Source organism: Oratosquilla oratoria, chromosome 38, assembly GCF_046742065.1.
Source record: "Oratosquilla oratoria isolate Oo_2021 chromosome 38, ASM4674206v1, whole genome shotgun sequence".
NCBI classification, from domain to species: domain Eukaryota; kingdom Metazoa; phylum Arthropoda; class Malacostraca; order Stomatopoda; family Squillidae; genus Oratosquilla; species Oratosquilla oratoria.
This window is the reverse complement of record NC_134814.1, coordinates 22,866,830-22,888,629: the sequence shown is the minus strand read 5'-3', so window position 1 is coordinate 22,888,629 and position 21,800 is coordinate 22,866,830. Positions and strand designations below refer to the sequence as shown.

Genomic DNA, 21,800 nt, shown 5'->3' with positions numbered 1-21,800 from the left:
CTCCCACGAAAGGACAGAGTCCACTTGGCCAGACTGCGGTGCGGCTACCACCCAGCACTTCTAAGCTACCAGAAGAGGCTGGATGACCGCATTGTGAACAGCTGCCCAGGATGTAACACTTCACCTCATACCATACAACACATAATGGAAGACTGCATTATACACAATCATGCACGCAAACAACACAACATACACTCTATAAAGGATTTGTGGGAAAACCCAGTTTCGGCTGTGGCATTCCTTGGGGAGACGGGACTGCTCGGACAGACAGTCTAGGGAACGACAACAACAGCAACAACAATTCCCACCCTTTTCCGACCCTAGCACACCCTGTCGCCAGGTCTAATTGACCCATCACCCCCTAATTAATATTACTAGAAGGATACAGTCCAGCACCCCCCCAACAAACTACCATCATTTTACTAGGAGGGCAAAGAAAAATGTGTATGTATGCATCGCTTCCCAGCATTCCCCTACAATTGATTTCAGCACCCCAGGTCACGACGGCCCTGTCCATGTTGTAAGTGGAGACATCTGAGGGTCATAGGTCAGCACAGCACGACAAAACCGTCGAAATGGAACTGCAGACCCTGATCTGCCCAATTCTGAAACTCGTTTTAATTAGTACCGGAACTGAAAGTTGATGGGACAGTAAGAAAAAAATTATATATATATATATATATATATATATATATATATATATATATATATATATATATATATATATATATATATATATATATGCTGAACTCGAAACCATTAAAAGTGACGTTCATGCCCCTCTGTTTCTGAACGCTTCATATGTTAACATTCTTTCGTGAGTGGATAACGGGTATGTTTTTGGGGGTGGGGGAAGGGCGAGGGAGTGGGGGGGAGGGGGATTTGCATGGAGGACGGGGGGAGGGTAGTTGGAGATGGAGGAAGACAAGAAGAACGCCGACCACAAAACAAAAAGAGACCAAACCGACTTGAAGTGGCATCCACACTACCGGATCAACAGACCCCTCACGAACTTCGCGTCGTGTGTTTGTCTTCGTGAACTCAGGTGCTCGGTCCTACTTGTGGAGGAGGCGGTGGAGTGGGTGGAGGGGGGCAAGGTAACAATTGCGGGTGTTTCTGACTCAGGTTGGAGTTATAAAAGGTGCCTTTAAGGGTTATCACACTGGGCTATTTTTCCTCCCACATCCTACCTCCAACCTCCATTTGAACAACTAGAATATGACTTCGCTCACAGGAATCTAGACTTCTCTAAGAACATTTCAGTCTCTTAGTTCATCATTCAACTTTTCTAGATATGACGGAAAGATGATTTGATATTTATAGATTTGAAAATTCAAATATCGTAACCGAAGTCGTTTTTACTCTAACGAACTTTCAACGGTCGGCGATGCCTTTTCGCTTACCGACAATGCGAGTGAATTGTTGCTTATTGTAATACTCTTCACACACCTATGGCGAGAACAAGTATGGTGTAGCACCATTACGAACGAGAAAGGAAGAATTTATAGTTTAAACTCTACAAGTCTCGTTTACTCACTATAATTATCATATCTAAGTGAATGTTTAATGTGCATAAACATTACCTACTGCACACGACAGCTAAAGTAAATTCTAAAGTCACTCCTTCATACTTTCGTGCTCTCACATTATTTTTTTCATTCATCACCCAACTATTGTGCGTACATACGAACACACACACACATACATGCCCACACACAAACACACACACGTCTAGAGGATGTGCAGAAATTCGTTTTCCTTAAAGATTCATAAATACTTCGAATACCTTAGAAGGAAATATAGCCTAAGCTCAAACAATACTCAAGTGTTACGTTTTTTTGCGTAAGTCTTGCGAAATTTCTAAGATTTTCAAGTCTTAACGGCGTAAGTTTAAAATCTTACGCTTTTTTTTCTCCGCTTGCGATGTGTTTTTTAATGTGTTTGTCTTAAACAAATTGAAATAAATTCCCATGCAGATCCGAATCCTTGATGGTCTTTGTTGTACACAATGTAAACACATGACACAGTATGAAGACATAATGAAAAACAATACTGTTTACTTCTTGTAAACAGTACTGTTTTTCATTATGTGATGTTCATACTGTGCCATGTGTTTATATTGAGTATTCATTCTGCATTTGTTTTAAAACAAATAGATATTGAATGACAAAAAAATATGGTTTTGTACACAAAATTATATAACGCAATACACAATAGCTTGGCAGGTATGCAATACATGAATTCAAATCAAAATATGATAATTGGAAATGAAGGATATAGATTAAATTTGAACTGTATATAAATTTGAGGTTAGACTTGATAAACTGGAGAGAAGGAGACGGGATCCAACGAGCGTTGCTCCTTGCCTGTATACATTAACACACACACACACACACACACACACACACACACACACACACACATATATATATATATATATATATATATATATATATATATATGTATGTATATATGTATATATATATGTATATATACATATATATGTACATATATATATATATATATATATATATATATATATATATATATACACTATAACTGTGCATGTCAAAGGAATGTTCTCCACTTTAGTGTGTTATTCTTTTATGTAAATGCAGAACAAAAAGAACAATACAGAGCGAGAGGAAAACCCTCTTATTAAACAACGTGTTTCGTCACCGTCTGTTCTCTCCTGTCTTTTCTTCCAAGATTTTCTCTCCTAGGCCTCTCTCTACACCTTCCCTTAGGCTGCAAAAAAAATACCTCTTACTGTACCACGACCACTAATGAGACAATTGTCTCTGATCTACCGACGCAGTCTTCAAGTTCTCAGAATATATATATAAATAAAATTAATTAATTAATTAAATTAAAAGATAAACAAAATAAAATAAAAAAGAATATAATAATGACAAATCAAAATAGATTAGATAGAAATAAATAACTAAAACATAAGTATTGGATTGGGAGAATCTTTGTGCGCGTTTGTGAATATGTAGATACACACATTCACATGTATGTATTCACATATGCCCTCTTCTTCCTCTTTTCTTTTATCTTATTCCTCATCTTTGTCTTTTTCTCCTTTGTTTTTCTCTTCTTTTTGTTATCTTGATTACAATTACGTTCCTTATTTTCTTATCCTACGTAGACTCGTCTCACTTTAGTACAGAAACTGATGATCGTCCTACCCCTAACTCTCCCATATCCACCGTATTGTACATTTGGTCGAAGATATCATGTTAATGCTACGGAAAATAACCCATACTGTAATCTTCAACCTCTGTAACATCCAGAATACAAGTCTGCAGGACAAATTCACTTCTCTGACGAAAGATTAAACTCATTTTACGAAATATCTCTACATTGTAATTGTGTGAATGTTTCCCTCTTATTTCCCATGAGATCCCACCTGAAGAATTGTCACCCCAGTGCGCCGAATATCAACAATGGGGTAAAAATTAGGTTAGGTTAGGTTGAATGAGGGTCATGCTTATTGTCATCAACTTACACAACCGAAGAATCGTAACCCAGGATGGCGCCCCACATGAACAATTGTCACCCTAGGGTAGCTCACATGAAGAACTGTCACCCTGTGAAAGGGGTCTGGGGTTACAGTTCTTCACGTGACCTGAACATAATAATGGAGACTGCAAGAGACCGTAAGGCTTACACTAGGCAGTTTCATGTCCCTTACCATCTATCCTCCCAATACTTAACGTGTCCCCCTTTGTCTTTTCATCCACAGATAAGGTCTGCAAGAGGCCATGGACCTTCGAGCGAGTCCCCAACAAGATGCTGAAAGGCAAAGACAACGCGCTCATTTTCACGTCGACGAAGGAAGCTTGCCTCGAGCACTGCCTGGAAGAGGTGAGGATGTAGTAACCTTTGGTAGGGCAAAGCCATGTCAGTTACGGTAAGCCTTTTTTTTTTTTTTTTTTGCGGGGGGGACGTTGGGTCGCCTACCCACCTGTCATCCCTATTCTTAAAGTTATCCAATTTTCTCTTAAAGAAAAATAATATAAATTTCTTTTAATAGTCTTCTAACACTTTGTCATAAATTCCTTTCTATGCTCTTTAAATTTTCTTCTGTCCCATACTGTAAAGTCCTCTTTGTCGAGTATGTCCATTTCTTTTCATAGCTCTGAACGATGCAATCATATCACACCTCTCTTTAAATAGCTAATGGCTTCATTATCGTTATTTTTCATTTTTCCCAGTGATTGTCAATATCTAACATTTTCAGCCATTCAACTATGTTTTATGTTCTTGTCTTGGGGAAGGAAATTGGGACCGAATTTATAAAAGATCCTAACCCCTAAGTCTAGAAATAAATCTTCCAAATGGCGGAGATTTTACCTAAATCCCTATGTCGGTGACCTACACGCTTATGTCTAGACATAAGCATTTATGTCGCCGAGATTTTGGTAAAATCTCCATTTTAAAGATTTATCTCCAGACCCTTTATAAACTCGGTCCCTGGGGCACATGCCATCGTAATGTCTCTTTTACTTCTTCGTTCATTTCCCATTTTTTATCTAAAACCCTTCGAGGTAGAAACAAACGTCGAGGGGGATTTATCAACAAGATCGTAGAAGGATCTAACTTGTGTGTCACGTCCACAGCGCCAATTCACGTGTCGAAGTGCAGAATATAACTACGTGACGCTGCAGTGTCATTTGAGCGAATACGACCGACGCTCGGCCGATGAAGTCATTGAGATGGTGGACGTTAGCGGCGTGGACTACTTCGAGAACCTCTGTCTACAAGGTGGGTCCCAGAGTCCCGGTTGGCCGGGCTGGTGGCTGGCTCTGATGTAACGTCTTTGTATTCTCTCTTTCTCTCTCTCTTTTTTTAACCTTCACGGAGTGAATGGCAGGTGTGTAGATACGATTTTTTTATGGAAATAGACATCAGTGTGTGGGTATTTCTGCATATATACAAGAGTTCTTGAACACACACATCACGAGCATAGCTCCCCTTCCCTAAGATAGAACTAGGTAAATACACACCTAGCACCACATTAAAAAATCAGGGTATGATAAATAGGAGAGTAGGAGACGGGACCCAATGAGCGTTGTTCACTTCCTGTATACTGCAATTAAGTAAATACAATTAGGTAAATACACACACACACATTCGCGTGTCCCTTTTCTGCAAAGAGGGGTAGCCACTACTATTTTCTCATCTTTTGAGGATTGCAGACATTTGCTCGTGTGGGTGAAGGGGAATAAGAAACAACAGACCATTGATGACAAGATGGCAAATGATGAAAGAATTTGCGAACTGATTATCCATCTTATACGGTCGTCGAGTCGTTTCCGACTTACGTCGCCGAGTGGTCTCTGACTTACGTCGCTATCGACTTTCAAACCTGATCCGTTGGATATCAAATCTATACAAATTGACCTGATGTTATTTTGGTATTATTTCTTAAATTACATTTGTTATAAGAAAACTACCGCGTTTAGAAAACAAGAGATACTTAACCAAAGAGTATTTATTACGACAGTTTCAAAGTATTATGGTATAGGTAATTTACTGTCCGCATTAATACACGTAAACGTGAGAAAACCGCGTGTAATATACATATAAAGATCTAATGTACACAGATGCACATAGACACACATATGCATAGAGAGAGAGAGAGGCGGGCAGGCAACACACACCAAATTGACTGAATCACTTGTAGTTATTACGAGGTTGGGAACAGTGTTCACACTAAATCATGCAATCAGCGAAGGCAGTAGTTATCGTGAATGGAAGAAAAAGAAAACCAGTCTAGAAGAACTCTCACCTCTCGGGTCGTTAATCAGTGGGAACTCAGCTGTCGTCAGGGTTTCATGAAGACACGTCGCTTCCTCTCTTATCCCTTGTGCGAGTGTGTGTGATTCACCATGGTCTTGGATCACGTGTTAGACTCGTGATCGACGCCAATTTCCCTCCCTGAAGAGAGCTCATATATGACCGATCTATGGGTAATGCTGACCTTACACGCACATACACCCAACTCCCCGCCCTCTAGAGTTGGAGTAACGACTCGCAGCGCAGCGATACTGAAATTATTTCAGCCCTGGGCGGGATTCGAACCCCGACAGCCGTAGTGTCGTCCGGGAACTCTACCACTGCGCTACGAATTGTGTGTGTGTGTTTTTGTTTAAGGTTACGACAATGAATACTTCGTTTACTTTGTATTCTTCCCATAGCACTTGCTCAGAAGTTCGCCAGGCTTTCATAAAAATAAAATTCATTTTGGTGGGAATACAATCATGGGGCATATACAACTAAATCATAATAAGAATTACAGTATAAAAAATATATACTCTGCATACATATGTTCCTCCTCTTCGGTAATATCTGTTGGAGTTCTTCCCTCCTGAAGAGGTTCCTGACTTGATTTGGGTTTTCCAGCTGATGACGCTTGCAGCGGCGGACGCGACTTCGATCTCCCCGAGTTCGGCGTGCAGGCTTTGCGCGTGGCCCATTACGTTAACCTCCACTACTATGTCGACAAGGAACTAATGGTAACCAACTTGTCTTTTTATTTCTTTAATGATAGTAATAAGGCGCCATTAAGTGTCCAACATCAGATCACAAGTTATGTACGGGGTGGCGAAATGAAACAATTTGAGTGAAATATTCAAATTAATTGGCACAGCAAAGACGAGCGTGCGTACGGAATTATGATTGACTTTCCGACGCTACCAAGCTCGGACTTTGCGGGAAAAACATACACGCTTAAACGAACACTTGGTTCTCACAATAATACATTAAATATACAATAATATATAAACAATATTACAAATATGTATATATAACACACAAGGAATATATGTCACCATTACAATTACCTTAAATGAATATCTGTACTCGGATGCTTAGTTCACTCACTGTGGTCAACAAGATTGTAGTGTTTTGTGTGCCCAATACAGATATACCATTTACCTACAAACGTAAAAGGTTTGACGTGGTCATCACGCCTAATCTTCTCTAAAGCTTCTCTAATGGCTTAACAACAACTGTTGAGGCAGTGTAATAAACTAGTCAAATGTTTAATAGTATTCATAGGTGTCTCGTAGAATCAGGAATTTATCCTGTGTCTCACGGTTTGGCAATAAATAGAAAACAGTTTCTAGAATCAAAGCTTAGGGCACCTGGCATAGGAGCCTTTTCATCTCGTTTATCAATTATTTCAAAGTGCAAAAACCCCTGGCTACGGAATCATCAGTAAAGCCCTTCATTATAATACTGACACCATTTCATTAGAAAAAATAATAGAAATAATGTCCAGCAAACCAGGCAGTTACTAAATTTGAGTGTGTACAAGGTGTATTCTAGCAGAATGTACATTCCAAACCACACATGGCAAACCTTTACAGATGTACGATCTTAAAGTAGAGACTGGGAGATAAAGTCATGTGCCATGGAAACAGCAGTTATGTCAGAGCAACAAGGGTCATATTCAAACTGTGCCATGTGTCACTGGAGTATCCACTAATGGCACACCTACAGGATAGATTTCCTTGTTTTGATGTACCTACATTGACCTTATTTGGTGAAGACCATTTGGTCGATTTATGTAAATATATTTATGAAGTCAAAAAAGTTTATAGAAATTTGTAATAACAGTACAGTAGCATTATTTTTGTGTTATTGAATTAGCATGATATGTAGAATGACTATAAATGTTATACCTGTAGATATATTCACAGTATAATTTGTTACTTAAAGTTTATACCTAATACTGTGTTGTTACCATTGCTATTTATAGGATTGACTATTTTGCCATTATTCATGTGAAAATTTTTCTGTCGTTTTATATATGATTGTATTTTATATTGGACCATGTTACCTTGAATGTACTGTACATATGTACAGAGATTTCTCGATTTGTGTGAGTTTAGGATATGCAATTTTGGAATAATATGAGGGAAAAAAACCTAGTCATTTTTTCATATTACATAGAATATTTAGACTAACACAAAGTAGTAAAAAATCAAGTAAGCAATAGTAAAAGATAACTGCTCACTAGTTTATGCAATTTTTACATTACTCAATCCCTTCAGGAATGTATCCCTCACATAAATCAAGAAATCCCTGCAGTTCTTTGGTCAATAAAAAACTGTGTGCGTGTCTGTGAGAGAGAGAGAAATCATGTGTATGTACATGCATTTGTGTTTGAGTGTTTGCATGCATACATGTGTGTGTGGCATGATAAAGCACTTACATGCACACATCACCAGTGTGCAAAGCAACCCATGTCACCAGGCCACGGAGCACCTTCCTTGTGCCTTGTTGCATTCAATCTCATTGCTCCTTCTTCACCAGGCCAACAGTGATGCCGCCTGCAGACGAGCTTGTGAGATTGAGAGTGAATTCCTGTGCCGTTCTTTCTTGTACAAAGGACCTCCCTCTGGGAGCGCGTACAATTGCCAGCTCTTCCATCTTGATCACAAAACACTTCTTGATGGACCTGCCACCTACCTCTCCACAGACAGGTGAATTCTCATGTAAACTTTAATTTGAAGAATTCTTGCTAGGAGCTGAGCTTAGACACAGCGATGCTCGATTGTTTTCATCATATTAAACCTCTTGTTTACCTTGCTAGGAGCTAAGCTTAGACAAGATGATTTTAGATTGTTTTCATCATATGAAACCTATGGTTTATCTTGCTAGGAGCTAAGCTCAGACATAGTGATGCTAGAATGCTTTCACCATAGGAAATCTGGTGTTTATCTAATTTACTAATACATTCAACTAGAAGAATTCTCACTAGGAGCTAAGGTTAGATATAGTGATTCTAGAATTATTTCATCCTAAGAAAATATTTATCTTATTTACTAATGAATATATCCAACATCTGATTGAATCCTACAAAAGGCAATCTGTATACATAACCAGTCTCTATATGGATTTCATATTCTTCCAAATCATTTCCATCTTCTTAGGAAAAATAATTATGAAAATGTTTTGGGACAGCTTTTCTTCTTGGAGTATAATCCTTTACAATATAAACATTTCCATCATCTACATACCTTCAATAGTAATATTTCCTGAAACCCAAATCATCGAATATCATGCTTCTTCAGTACTCACACAGTTTCCTAACAAAGAAATTTTTTAGTTTCTTTTGAGGAAGAAGCTCCTATGAACTGGTAACCTCTTCAAACTACTTATTCTTTGGGATCAGAACCTACTCAGATCCTGTACTTCCTCTGAAGCCAAACCCTTTCAGAATCCCCCCAAAAATCTGCACTTTTATTTAGCCGCAAACGCCTCTTTGCAGACTTCCTCAGCTCCTTAATTTCTACAACTCAAGCACTCAAGGTAGCCATCTCAGTATCTGTTTCCTTCTATAAATCTCAAAAGGTAGAAATACTTGAAGATACTTTTGTTCTTGATCAGATACCATGTGGGGATGGGACATTTATCAAAGGTACATTTCATTTGTTGAAGCTTTATCAAGTACACAGATGCAAAATACAATGTCTAAGCTATTTATACATCTTGGAATGGTTGACGAAGGGATACTAGGCCAGGATATCCCACGGGATCCCGTCTAAAGTCTTTCAAATTACAGGAATTAAATTAATTAAAGAGGATGCAATATTAAATATGCTTCTGTTTTGTTCTATAGTGTTTGAATTCTGAATAATAGCTTATCTTCAGATGGTGTCTATTCTGACCATTCTGTCAGTAATTGTCTTTTTAAACCACTTTTGTTGCTCATTGAACGAAGTACTTTGATGCATGACTAAATGATTCATACCCCCAACAGACCTCTCCTGGACAATGGTGAACCAACAGGAACTTATTACGAAAATGTGTGCTCAAGTAAGTACTTATGTAGCCTTAGTTACACTTATCTGCCACTACACCAGTCAACTTTCAGCGAGGGAACAAAAGCCAAATGGGTAAAATTCCAGAATCATGCAAGCATGGATATTTAAGATGAAATTTACCTTGTCCAATAGCTCCTAACCTAATAAATCCTAACCTAACTATTCCATAAAAAAAAAATATATATCTTTGAAATACAAATCCAAAAGAAATGAAAGATGTGTCTGCATGATATTGGAATAATACAGATCTAGGAATGAAATGTGATGATGTGGGAAGAATGAGGAACAGAACGCTGAAATTCAGACTGATGCAATTGTGCATGGCCTAATTTATTGCAATATGTAATGCATGTTTGTAACCTGTATACATAATATAAACATGTTTGTAAATATTTGTATATGTATACAAAATATATGTATATTTGTATGTGTATGTATAACTATACATGTATATACATGTGTAATATATATATATATATAGATATATATATATATATATATATATATATGCTTGCTGAGTACATATGCAAGTATATGCATATACACAATAAATTAACATATTTGTACATATAGAATTAACTTTGATTTAGAAACTTATAATAATGTAATGCATGAATATATACTTTAAATGAGCAAGAGATATAATTAATTTTGCTAACGTTGCATTGCATCCCTACTCACCATTAAACTGCTTCAAAGGTATCCAAACAGATTTTGTCTTATAATTTACATCATATACGGTTACTTTGTACATTAATTAACCACCAATACTGCAAAGTTGCACCTCCACTTAAAACATTCATTTTCTATGATTGCACTAATCCATTTTATAATAACACATGCTTTTTTAAATTATAAAAGAAAAAACACAGCACAGTATTCCCTCCATATTCACTTGGATGTATGCATGTACACAGCAAAATATTAGCAAGTCACAGTTTTCCCCCAAAATAAACCACATACCATCTTAAATTAAATTTGAATTACACTTTCGTCCTTCTACGAGCCTTTTTTTTTTTTCTTAATTTTTGTATTCAAATGTTTATCTATACATATTCCCAAATATACAACCTCTTCCTACACATCTCTTCCTTTTTTTTTTTTTTTTTTTTTTTTTTTTTTTTTTTTTTTTTTTTTTTCCATATTGGAGATAAACAATAGACATGTTTTTTGGATGCATATACACATACATTTTTTTTCTGATGTTTCAAAAAGAGATGAATGGTATGGCACATGCATTTTGCAGATGTCTCAAACTCTTCATCTTTCATCAGAGTTCACGAAGCATAAAGAAACAAATGTATGTCTTCTTTGATATCAGGGAGCATTTATTTATTTTATATTACTAAGTGTATCTCTTCAGTGACCCTCTTTACCTTTACAAAACTGCATTTCAGATAAAGAATTAAAAAATTCACCCACACTGCACAAATGCACATTTACCCAAACAGCTATACCTGACAAACTTCCTCGTTGATCCTTCTTGTGTATTATGCTCAGGCACACTTGTTGAAAATTTCATCACACCTCTCTTTCCTGTCAATTTTCAACACAACCAAACCCACATATATCACCAGAACTCTATTTCCACTCCACCTTCCCCCCTCCCCCAACTCCCAGACATCCTGGACTTGTGTTAAGACAGACTGACCCCGTGAACTTACAGAACAATGGGACAATACGATCTGTAAGCAGTTGACTACCCGTGACAATCGCTACATCACTCAAATTATGTGTTTTGACAAGTCTTCCATCGCGAGACACGTTAGCATCGAAGGCGTTAGCGAGCTCGGTAAGAAGACGACTAGGAACAATTGCTTGCAGACCAGGTGTCGCACACTCTAGCACGGCCTTTTTCCAGAATGATCTTCGCATGAAGAAAAGAAAGTTGCATTGTAAAGGCTGTGTGAGCTTATTTCCTAAGAGTCAGTGCAAGGGACATACATTTGAGGACACATCAACTTGACTCATGAGATGTATATACAAGTATGTATATAAATATATATATATATGTATATATGTCTTGGATCATATTCAAATGTCCATAGCATTTCTCATCAACCCTTTCAACACAATGATGTTGTACCAGACACCAGCTGATTTTATTCATCAAAAGGCTGAATACCCCCCCCCCAGCCTGAACAAAGATCCTTTCAGCCATTACCCCACTTCAGCCAGGGTTGGCTCTCAGCTGAATAAAATAGTCTGATTTTTCTGAGCAGAATCAATATGAAAGGTCGCCATGAATGAGTAATGAGTGGATCAAATCAAACAATTCCTTGAACTATTTGGAAATAAGCTTACTACGACCTTAATAATAATAATAATGATAAAAATCATATGCATGTAGGCTTGAAGTGATCAAGACAGACTTGAAGGCACAGGAAGAAATTTTAACATTACTGTTGAGGTCCAGATATGCTAATGTAACTATGCAATACCCCCCTTTCAACCTCCTTTTCTGTACAGCTACTTGCATTATGGGTTTCTGTTTTGGGTAGGCAATTTTAATCTACTAAGGAGAGGTAGGGGAAAAAATGCTAAATTGAGAACAGTTTTTTCTGCCTCTTATATTAAGATATATTTTCTGTAAGTGAATTTTTATAACTACAACAAAAGGGGAGGATGTTCACTGGCCAAGAGGGTTAGAACGTCACTACTTGTGGGAGAGGTCAAGGTGACGGTGCCTCGAACTCTGCCGCCAGTGAGTTGGACCAAGGGTATGGTTCATTAAATTCCACACTACAAAGCCCTCTGTAAGGGGCACCGTCCTAGTGTCCTGACAGGGTGGGGGTGTAATGTTTGACTAAATAAATCATAAGAGGGAACAATATAATTGCAAGGTTTTGATATATTATGAGTGTGTGTCATGTTTCCGTGATAGTATCTTACCAATCGGGAGGTCTATGACAGAATCCGTCAGATTCTGACCCAATCCATTTGATCTAACTTGAGCTCCATTACTTCCTGTGCCTTTGATCCACTTTCCAGACTAACTAAAACATGACTAAGATTAATACCTAACTGTAATCAATACTTAACCTTATACTTAACCTTTAGTTAACTTCTCATTCTCTTCCGAGGCCCCTTCGATACTGGTGGCACACTTTGCAAATTTTGTTCTGGCTAACCCAAATCTTAGGCAAGAGACAGGGGTGATCCTTCATCCAGGAGGAGCTAAGATGAGAGGGTGGAAAGAGTGGTAGATGGGAGTGGAATGGGTGGAAATGGATGCGTGCCTTTGACTTGGCTACCTTCCATATAAGGGGGAAAAAAGTCCTTGGTATATAGAGTGTATATATATATATATATATATATATATATATATATATATATATATATATATATATATATATATATATATACATATATATATATATATATATGCAAAGTAGACCACTTGGAAAAAAGAAACTAATGAAGCAGAGCACTTTTGTATATCATATCTTCAGTGCAAAAAGTACTTTTTGCACTGAAGATATACGAAAGCACTCTGCTTCACTAGTTTCTTTTTTCCAAGTGGTCTACTTTGCATAAGTGAACACACGTACCTGTGTTCTTATTAACATATTTTATATATATATATATATATATATATATATATATATATATATATATATATATATATATATATATATATATATATATATATATATATATATTTATATATATATATATATACTAGTTCTGGCTAACATCAGAAAGAACCTAGACACTGTGGCATTGGATTGAAGTGTCCCACGATTTTAAGGCTGGTTCTTTCTTCCATCACCAGAGGGCTTAGTTTAGATGGAAGGATAGGCTCAGGGCCAGTTGATGTCTCAACCCATGCAGACACCATTCTTTTCTCTAATCTGGGTAAAAGGCTAGCTTCAGCCAGAGCAGAATATGTAAAGAGCATTATCAAGTTGAAGGGACAAACTTCTGTAATGTACAGCCATGTATGCAGGTTTTTTTCCCAACTGATTTTGTCTTCAGTTAGGGGGAAGACTCCCAAGCTGAATCAAATTGTCTACTGATTACTAACAAAAATGGTGGTTGCAGTGCTCCAGGGTGTTGAACAAGTTGTTTATTTATTTATTTATTTTGTATTTATTTATTTTTTTCCTTCTTCTTTTTTAATGCCAAAATCTACTCATTGGCCTCAAAAGTAAAGGAAGAAATGAATAGGGCAATTTTAGTGAAAAAAAAAACATATATATCAAACCTTTGAGCACAAAGGAGAACCTTTAGACCATTTGCATGGAATGTAGGGATGGTCTTGCATGTAGAATGCCTATCTTTTTTTCTCTGTATTCCCAAAACTGCACTTGCGACCTTCGACATAGTCAGATGTTCTCGAACCTCTTCGCCCCAACATTTCCCCTTACAGACTTTCTTTTGGATTGTACAAGAAAGCAACTGAGAAAAAAAAAAAATCTTTCCTTCAGCTAAACCAGTCGTCAGGGGTTGGTACTGGCTCCAGTATCTGTCAAAGGCATCACCATATTGGAAACAGAAAATCTGATCGAATCTGTAACTCAAATATAGCATGTTAGATCTAATCTGGGTCCCTGTATTACTTAGTGTGTTTAGTATAGGATTTTTAGATCCCTAAGGAGCTGCCTAGTGTAGGCCTTATGGTCTCTTGCAGTCTCCTTCATTCTTATGTTCTTATGTTCTAAGGACATCCTTTCCAAGCTTTTCTTCTACCTGGAAAGACAATCTTCTTTAGTCCCATTCTCCAGAGTTGCCGGGTTTGAGTGAGCATATCATCTTGCTGGACTGAACTGTTTTCTTTGTTGTTGTTATTTTTTCATATCTATTCTGAGACATTTGTTATTATCGTTTGCGATGTATTTCATATTTTCCCAGCCGGGCCTTCAATATACAAAACTCTCTTAATGACAAGATTTGAGAAATGAATGACAAAATTTCGACATATCATGGATTAGGTTCACATACCTGTAAGAGTACTAAGGACAAACTTGAAAGAAGAACATTAATTTCTGAGACAGGCCTTACAATTGGGGGAGTTTTGTGTGTATGTGGGTCTTGTGCACCATGAACTTCTAGACAGTCCTTTTTTCTAGTGTTTTTTTCAATCTCCTTTTTTTTTTTGTGTGGGGGGCAGGACTCACAAACAACTCCAAACTTGAGGAATTGGTCATAGTTCTTCTGCTAAAGAAGAACTTCCCCAAAATAAAGACAATGTTGTAAAAATTGAGCAAGATGATTTGAGAACTTCAGTTTTCAAATCCCATTGCAAGTAAAATAACCAAGATGGACTTTTTTTTTCTTCCACAATAAACAGAAATAGACCATGAAATATTGCTGAAAAAATACACTGGAAAAATAGATAGATTCAGAACTATGATGGTTCCTGAAAATTATAGAGAAGATTCCTTCAATATAACTCCTTGATTCAAGCAATGTACTTTATATTTCTATATGGCTACAACACCAGATTGTTTCATTAAATGTGAGATAAGGTGACATTTGATAAGCCGAGGGAAATTTATTTTCCTCCACCATATCAAATTCCTTTCTGAAAGCTGCAGGCTGCAAATCTGCTCTAACAATCATAGGAAAAATAGCCCAGTGTTATAATGCTAGGCAGTGGTTCTTAACCTTTGCTTCATTGACACTTTGTCGGCCACAATAGTTCACAAACAGAACCACAAATCAAAAACTAGTGAAACTTAGTGGATGCACTAAGGTTCTATTCACTAGTGATGGGATTTCTAGGAGGATAACAAACAGCAATACATAAGAACAGAGAACAAGGAAAGAGGTTGAGAACCCCTTCCTTAAGGGGTCACAGTGTGGCTCTGGAGCTAAATAGAATCGCTTGGTGACAGTTGGAAAAATATGTTAAAAGTTGTTTTGGGTTGTGACCAGTTTCACATGTTGGGATTTTCTTTGTGGATCGAGTCCCACGGCTTGCAATTCTTTCTCTTCTGATCCTTCTGGAAAGGTCTCATTTTCATTCCTACTGGTTTTTGACTCTTCTTGACCTACCTGTTCCCAGTCCTTAGCTCACCTCTATTATACAGACACTCCTCAGCTTACGAATGAGTTACGTACCAAACGGCCGTTCATTTTTAAAAGTACTCAAATCTACATGTATATGTATGATACAAAGGCAGTACATGTTTTCATATCCTAAAACACATAACTAAGATACATGAAACAAAAATAAATTGTAATACTAATACTTTAATGTTGGATTTCTTACCTTTGAAATGGGTACAGTAGGCTTGAGGCTTCATTCATATGTCTGAAAGTTCGTAAGTCGAATGTTCGTAAAGACAAAAATAAATTGTAATGCTAACATACTTTAATCTTGGATTTCTCACCTTTAAAACTGTTTAAGTAGGGTTGAGGCTTTGTTTGTAAGTCGAGGAGCATCTATATTCTCATAACAAATGTCAACCTTTCTTGACCTGTCTCGACCTCGCGCTGCTGCCTTGGACTCGAGTTTGTATGCCGCGCTTAGCATTTCATGGTTATGTCCTCCCAGGAGATTGTGCTGAATGTACCATGAATATAAAGATATCAAGCTCTGTGGTTGCCCAGCCAAAGGTTATTCTTAATGTCTAATGTCCGTATGTCCAACAGGATCTCTTGACGTGTCTGTAACTCCAGCATCGTCAGGTCTCACCGATAGTGCTGGAGGAGGAGGAGGATCTTCCTCTTCTTCTTCTTCCTCTTCCTCTTCCTCAAGTACATCCTCTGGAATAGGAATCCAGACCTCCAGACCAGACTTGGGAGAGTCCACTGGTGGAGATGGAGGGAACGCTAACTGCGATCCAACAGGTGTTTGCTATGAAGGTAAGTTAGAGTGTCACTCACTTGCACAATGGGTTCTTTTGAGCCTGTGGTTCCTGACCTAGTCGGTTATTGCTAACTTGTTAGTTAGATGCGTTTAATTGCGGACGAGGTTGTTAATATCTCCTTCACTCAGCAGATGAGGCTGACTACATGAAGAACAGTTTGCTTTGATTTTTTCTTTCTTTCTTTTTAACTACCTCGACCAGATGGCTCATCATTATCCTGACCCATGTTCCTTGGGAGCTCTGCCTCAGGTAGTTCCTGACTGAGCAGATGATAAATTAAGATATTCAATGACATACTGTACATGGATTCTGCTGTTATGTAATTTATAGTTGACAAATAGAAGAACCATACTGAAGTGTGGTCTTTCTTTTTCATCAAAGCATATGACATGAAGATGGCAGCATACTAGGCTAGCATGCTACTTATTTTTGCTACTTCATTTGAGTAGAAATGAATTTGGTTACAATATTCTAGAACTTCTGTAAGAACATGTCAACAATGTATTCGTATTCTAGGTTTAACTTCTCTTAGTTCGTCATTCAGCTTCGCCCTGCATGAGACATGAATAATTATAAAAACGAAAGATCATAACTGTCAAAGTCATTTCTACTCAAAATAGCAAAAGCAAGTGGCATACTAGCAAGGAATGCCTAGTGTGACGCCACCTTAAATCTACTGATCTTGTGAGAAGTCTGACACATGTGGTTCAACAAATATGAGGGCTCAAATTTGATCCTGGGCATCCATTTAACAAGCAAACTTCACAGCATTTTCAAATGAGGCGTGTGAGTGTGTATGTGTATATGTATATATATATATATATATATATATATATATATATATATATATATATATATATATATATATATATACATAAATAATTTTGGCCATTTACACCATTTATTGGACATGTGCAACACTAATCACAGTCAAAACAACTACACCTCTACCAAGAGAGAAATAGATGAGAGAAAACGGGAATTAGACAAAATGTCACCCGATGCATAAAGCTTCAAAACAAATTATTATAAACATTGGTCAACCATGACACGACTTTTTACTTCCTTCTGTAGTGTCAGTGCACTGTAAAGACACGCGCATCGCCGTGGACGTGCTGACCAACCGCCCGTTCAATGGACGTGTCTACGCTTTGGGTCGTTCAGAAACTTGTAATATTGACGTCATCAACTCAAGCAAATTCCAACTCGATTTGACGATGACAGGACAAGACTGCAACACACAGAGTATCGTATGTATTTTGCTTATGTGTTTGTTTATTTATATATTCTTTGATCTATCTTTATATTTATCTTTATTTAATTACCTATCTATATATTCATTTATCTCTTTATTCATTCTTTTATTTAGGAAATTTTGTTTATTCAACTAGTGTGTGTGTATATATATATTCTTTTATTTATTCACTTATTTTTCATTTGTAAAGGTTCTACTATTATTTGACTTCTTCGTTGCAAGGTGTAGGTTCAGTTTTTTTTTTTTTTTTTTTTTTTTTTTTTTTTTTTTTTTTTTTTTTTTTTTTTTTTTTTTTTTTTTTTTTTTTTTTTTTTTTTTTTTTTTTATGAGGAAGGATGCGTATATGCTCAAGTTCACCCTCCTCTCTGTTTTACCATTAGCCATAGTCTTCTTCTTCTTATTCTTCACCTGGTCATAAAACCAGTTTGTGGGATCACCCGTACAACTTGTAGTACATAAAAGTAAGTACTGTTACAGCTGATTTCATGCTGACATCAGAATATGTCATGTGCGAATTTGGTCAACGTGTCAGCATGACAGTTGGAAGGGGGGAGGGTGTCAGGGCTCAAAGCAGTACTGTTCCATGTGAATAAAATCATCTGGAGACATTCAGAATGAATAAAAATGTAATGATTTTAGTCAATTGTGAGGGGAGAGGCAGGGGCCATGAGGGGTCGGGACCCCACTAAGAGTGTCCTCTGTTTGCCAGAATAAAGTTCATATAGGATGTCACTAATCTGTGAGAGTGAGCATGTTATCTGTTCAATAAGTTTGATTAGCCTATTTAGTTTATTATATTCCATATTTTACATTTGGCACCAGAGAGTATTTCTGGCACCAAAGTGTATGTCTGGTGAGTTTCCAAATCAATGTCTGACTTCTGTTATTGTTGTCGCTGGACAATTTTAATCGGTGGGAGGACAAACCCCGGGGTAAATGAGATTTTAATTGGTCAAGATAACCTCCCCTAATTAGTCCACTGTGGGAGGATGGGGGGCATTTTCGACAGCAGAGAGCACGAGGGGATGGGGGAAGGAGTGTCGTCAATTGAGAGAATTGGCCTTGCTGGGAATGTACTCGCACTGTGTCTTGCTGCATTGCTTCTGACCCAGGCAAAATGGGCAGGAGACAGGGATGACCCTTCATCCATGAGGAGCTAAGATGAGAGGGAGGAAGGGATGGTGGATGGGAGTGGAATGGGTGGGAGTGAATAAATGCCTTTGACTTGGCTACCTTCCTTATAAGGGGGGAAAAGGCCCTTAGTATACAGATAGATATACATAGATGAATATGTTGACCTTGACCCCAAACAACCTTTCAGTTGGTCTTGACCATGAAGAATACCCAGCACATCACACTGCTAAGGGACAAACTCATGTACAATGCTCCATTGCTATAGTTTGGCATTCAGAATGAATCAACTGAAAGTCAGAACAAAGATGTGTTTCACCCAAATGGCAATCGAAGCTTTAAACCATGGCATCTAATTACTGCCCATAAGATGTATTCTTTATAATAAATAATGACAGAGAATGACCTGTGGAGAATCTACAGGGTCACCTTGGATCAACAGGTGACCTAGAAACGACATTAGGTTAATAGTACACACAAATACTTGTATAAATTCTTCTTTCAGTAATTTTTCTGAGGCAGCATTTCTTAACCTTTCCCAACACTAAGGGCACCCCTGTAGTCAGGTCTAGGCATTGTAGCAGCCCTTAACTCTAGTTAACATGTGATTACTAGAAATATAAAGGAAAGTGAAGTACTGTCATGTATTCAGCACTTCCCAGCACCCCAGTTTATGAAATGCTGTTCTGAAGGAAGACATCTGCCCAAAACTTTAGAGGAACTCACACAACTGAGTTTCCTTCTATTCCTACCAATGATAATGATAACTTGTGTTTTTCAGGGTGGTGTCTACACCAATACGGTGGTGATCCAACACCATTCTGTGGTGATGACGAAGACAGATAAGATCTACAAGATCCGGTGCACCTATGACATGTCTTCGAAGAACATCACTTTCGGCATGATGCCTATCAGGTATGTGCGAGAACCACAACGAAAAACTCGGAGGAGGGGGAGGAGTAGGAGGAAGAGGAAGAGATGGAAGAAGGGGATGTAGAGGAGAAGGAGTCTTGAGGGTTTGGCAACTAATGAAAAAAATATCCAACTAGTTGCAACAACATAATATCATTTGTGATGATCCCCACCAAGAGTCAAACACTAACTTTTGTAGTAAAAGGCCAGTTCGCAAATACCCACAACTCACCCCTTCACCCCAAGAACTCCAGATGGGGGACTACAGTTCACGATTGCTAATCCAGCAGTCCAAGTTTAATTCCCACCCAGGACTGAAATAATTTCAGCATCGCTGCACTGTAAGACAGTACTTCAATTCTCATAGGCAAGGAGTTGGATATATGCATGTGTAGGGTCACAGCATTACCCATAGATCGGGCATGTATGAGCTCTGAGCTCTCATCTGGGAGGATAATCATGAGACCAGCACATAATCCAAGACCATGGTGAATTACTTGGCCTTTTAAAGAATGGAGGTTCCCTCTGCCCCTGCACTAGAGTAAGATTCCTCAGGGCACAGACTCTCTTCCCGTGGCTGGTTGGGATTGTTGTTCAGTCTTTTGAAGTGTCTGTCGGATGTTTCGTTCTGGCATCTTTTCACGAAGTGCCCTCATTCAATCTTGGGAGGATTCTTGCAAATAAACAGAAGTGTAAGGGTGGATCACAATTTATATGCACCAACTCACTAAATAGAAAAGTTTTTGATAACTGGCATTTTAAGTTAGGAACGATTTAAAGTAAACTTCCATAGTCTATGGTCATCTTGGAGTACACAGAAATCTGTGCACTCCAGATTTATGGTAGTGTTTTCTCAAGAAAAACTGGAAGACTTCCCAAGAGGGAGCTAGTTAACCCACCTCCCTTTCATTCTCTTTCTAAAGAACATCTCTGACCGTACATACAATTTATAATTTGTGTACCTCAGGGACATCTCTTCATTTGAAAAATACATATGCAAGGTACTCTAAAATGGTGAAGACTCAACATACTCTATATTCACATGTCTCCACTTTTGTGCTAGTTTTGTGTTGGCTTTCTTGAGAGCTGTGGATCACACATTCATTATTTTTTATGACATTTTAGATATTTTATAAATATTTGCCCCTGTAGTACATACAAGTGAAGCCAACTGTGCATCATTGGTCCCAGAAGATATACTGTAATACAAAACATTCCATAACCAGTCAACGAAAGGCAAATATTTTATTTACATTTTTTATTATACAGTTGAATAAAGACATGAAGGAGATAAGGAGGAAAGTAAGAGAAATTGAAAACTGAGAGAAATAGAAACATAAATCAGAGTCCATACAATGATATACATTATTGACTTTGTTTTGAAAGGGGTCTTGTTAAAAAAAAAAATGTTAATTCTATTAGGATGTCAACAGCCTTGATACGTTCAATTCCTTGGCAACCTTTTGTTGTTCAGACTGAGCACTTTCTGACATTCGCTTAGGGGCATATCTCTCACTTGTAGCATTCCACAGATAGATCTGCTGCAACCAGGACCACCACAATAACCTCGCTTTAAAAAAAATAAATAAATAAAACGGTTTCCTCTCAAATGTCACCATCTGACCTTGACTTACGTCATCTGACCTCGGCTTACGTCATCTGACCTTGACTTGCGTCACCTGACCTCGACTTATGTCATCTAACTTTTAACTTTAATCACCCGCCTTCTGTTACCTTCTTTACTTAACTTTATATAACCAGAAGCCCATGGGCCTCACTGTAGCCGGCAACTATCGTTAGACCCTTGTCCCTCCCCGACAGAAAACGACAGTAAAACTAGAT

General features: G+C 37.7%; 1 protein-coding gene across 1 annotated transcript in view; it reads left to right on the top strand.

Annotated features, from left to right (window-relative positions):
- tyn (trynity) overlaps nt 1-21,800 on the top strand; it is an 81,031-nt gene that overhangs the window by 49,057 nt on the left and 10,174 nt on the right. The window contains exons 8-15 of the mRNA XM_076175799.1: nt 3,749-3,870; nt 4,626-4,770; nt 6,412-6,524; nt 8,329-8,498; nt 9,779-9,834; nt 16,443-16,655; nt 17,735-17,910; nt 19,828-19,961. Coding sequence (XP_076031914.1) covers nt 3,749-3,870; nt 4,626-4,770; nt 6,412-6,524; nt 8,329-8,498; nt 9,779-9,834; nt 16,443-16,655; nt 17,735-17,910; nt 19,828-19,961 — 1,129 coding nt within the window. The remainder of the gene's footprint in view (nt 1-3,748; nt 3,871-4,625; nt 4,771-6,411; nt 6,525-8,328; nt 8,499-9,778; nt 9,835-16,442; nt 16,656-17,734; nt 17,911-19,827; nt 19,962-21,800) is intronic.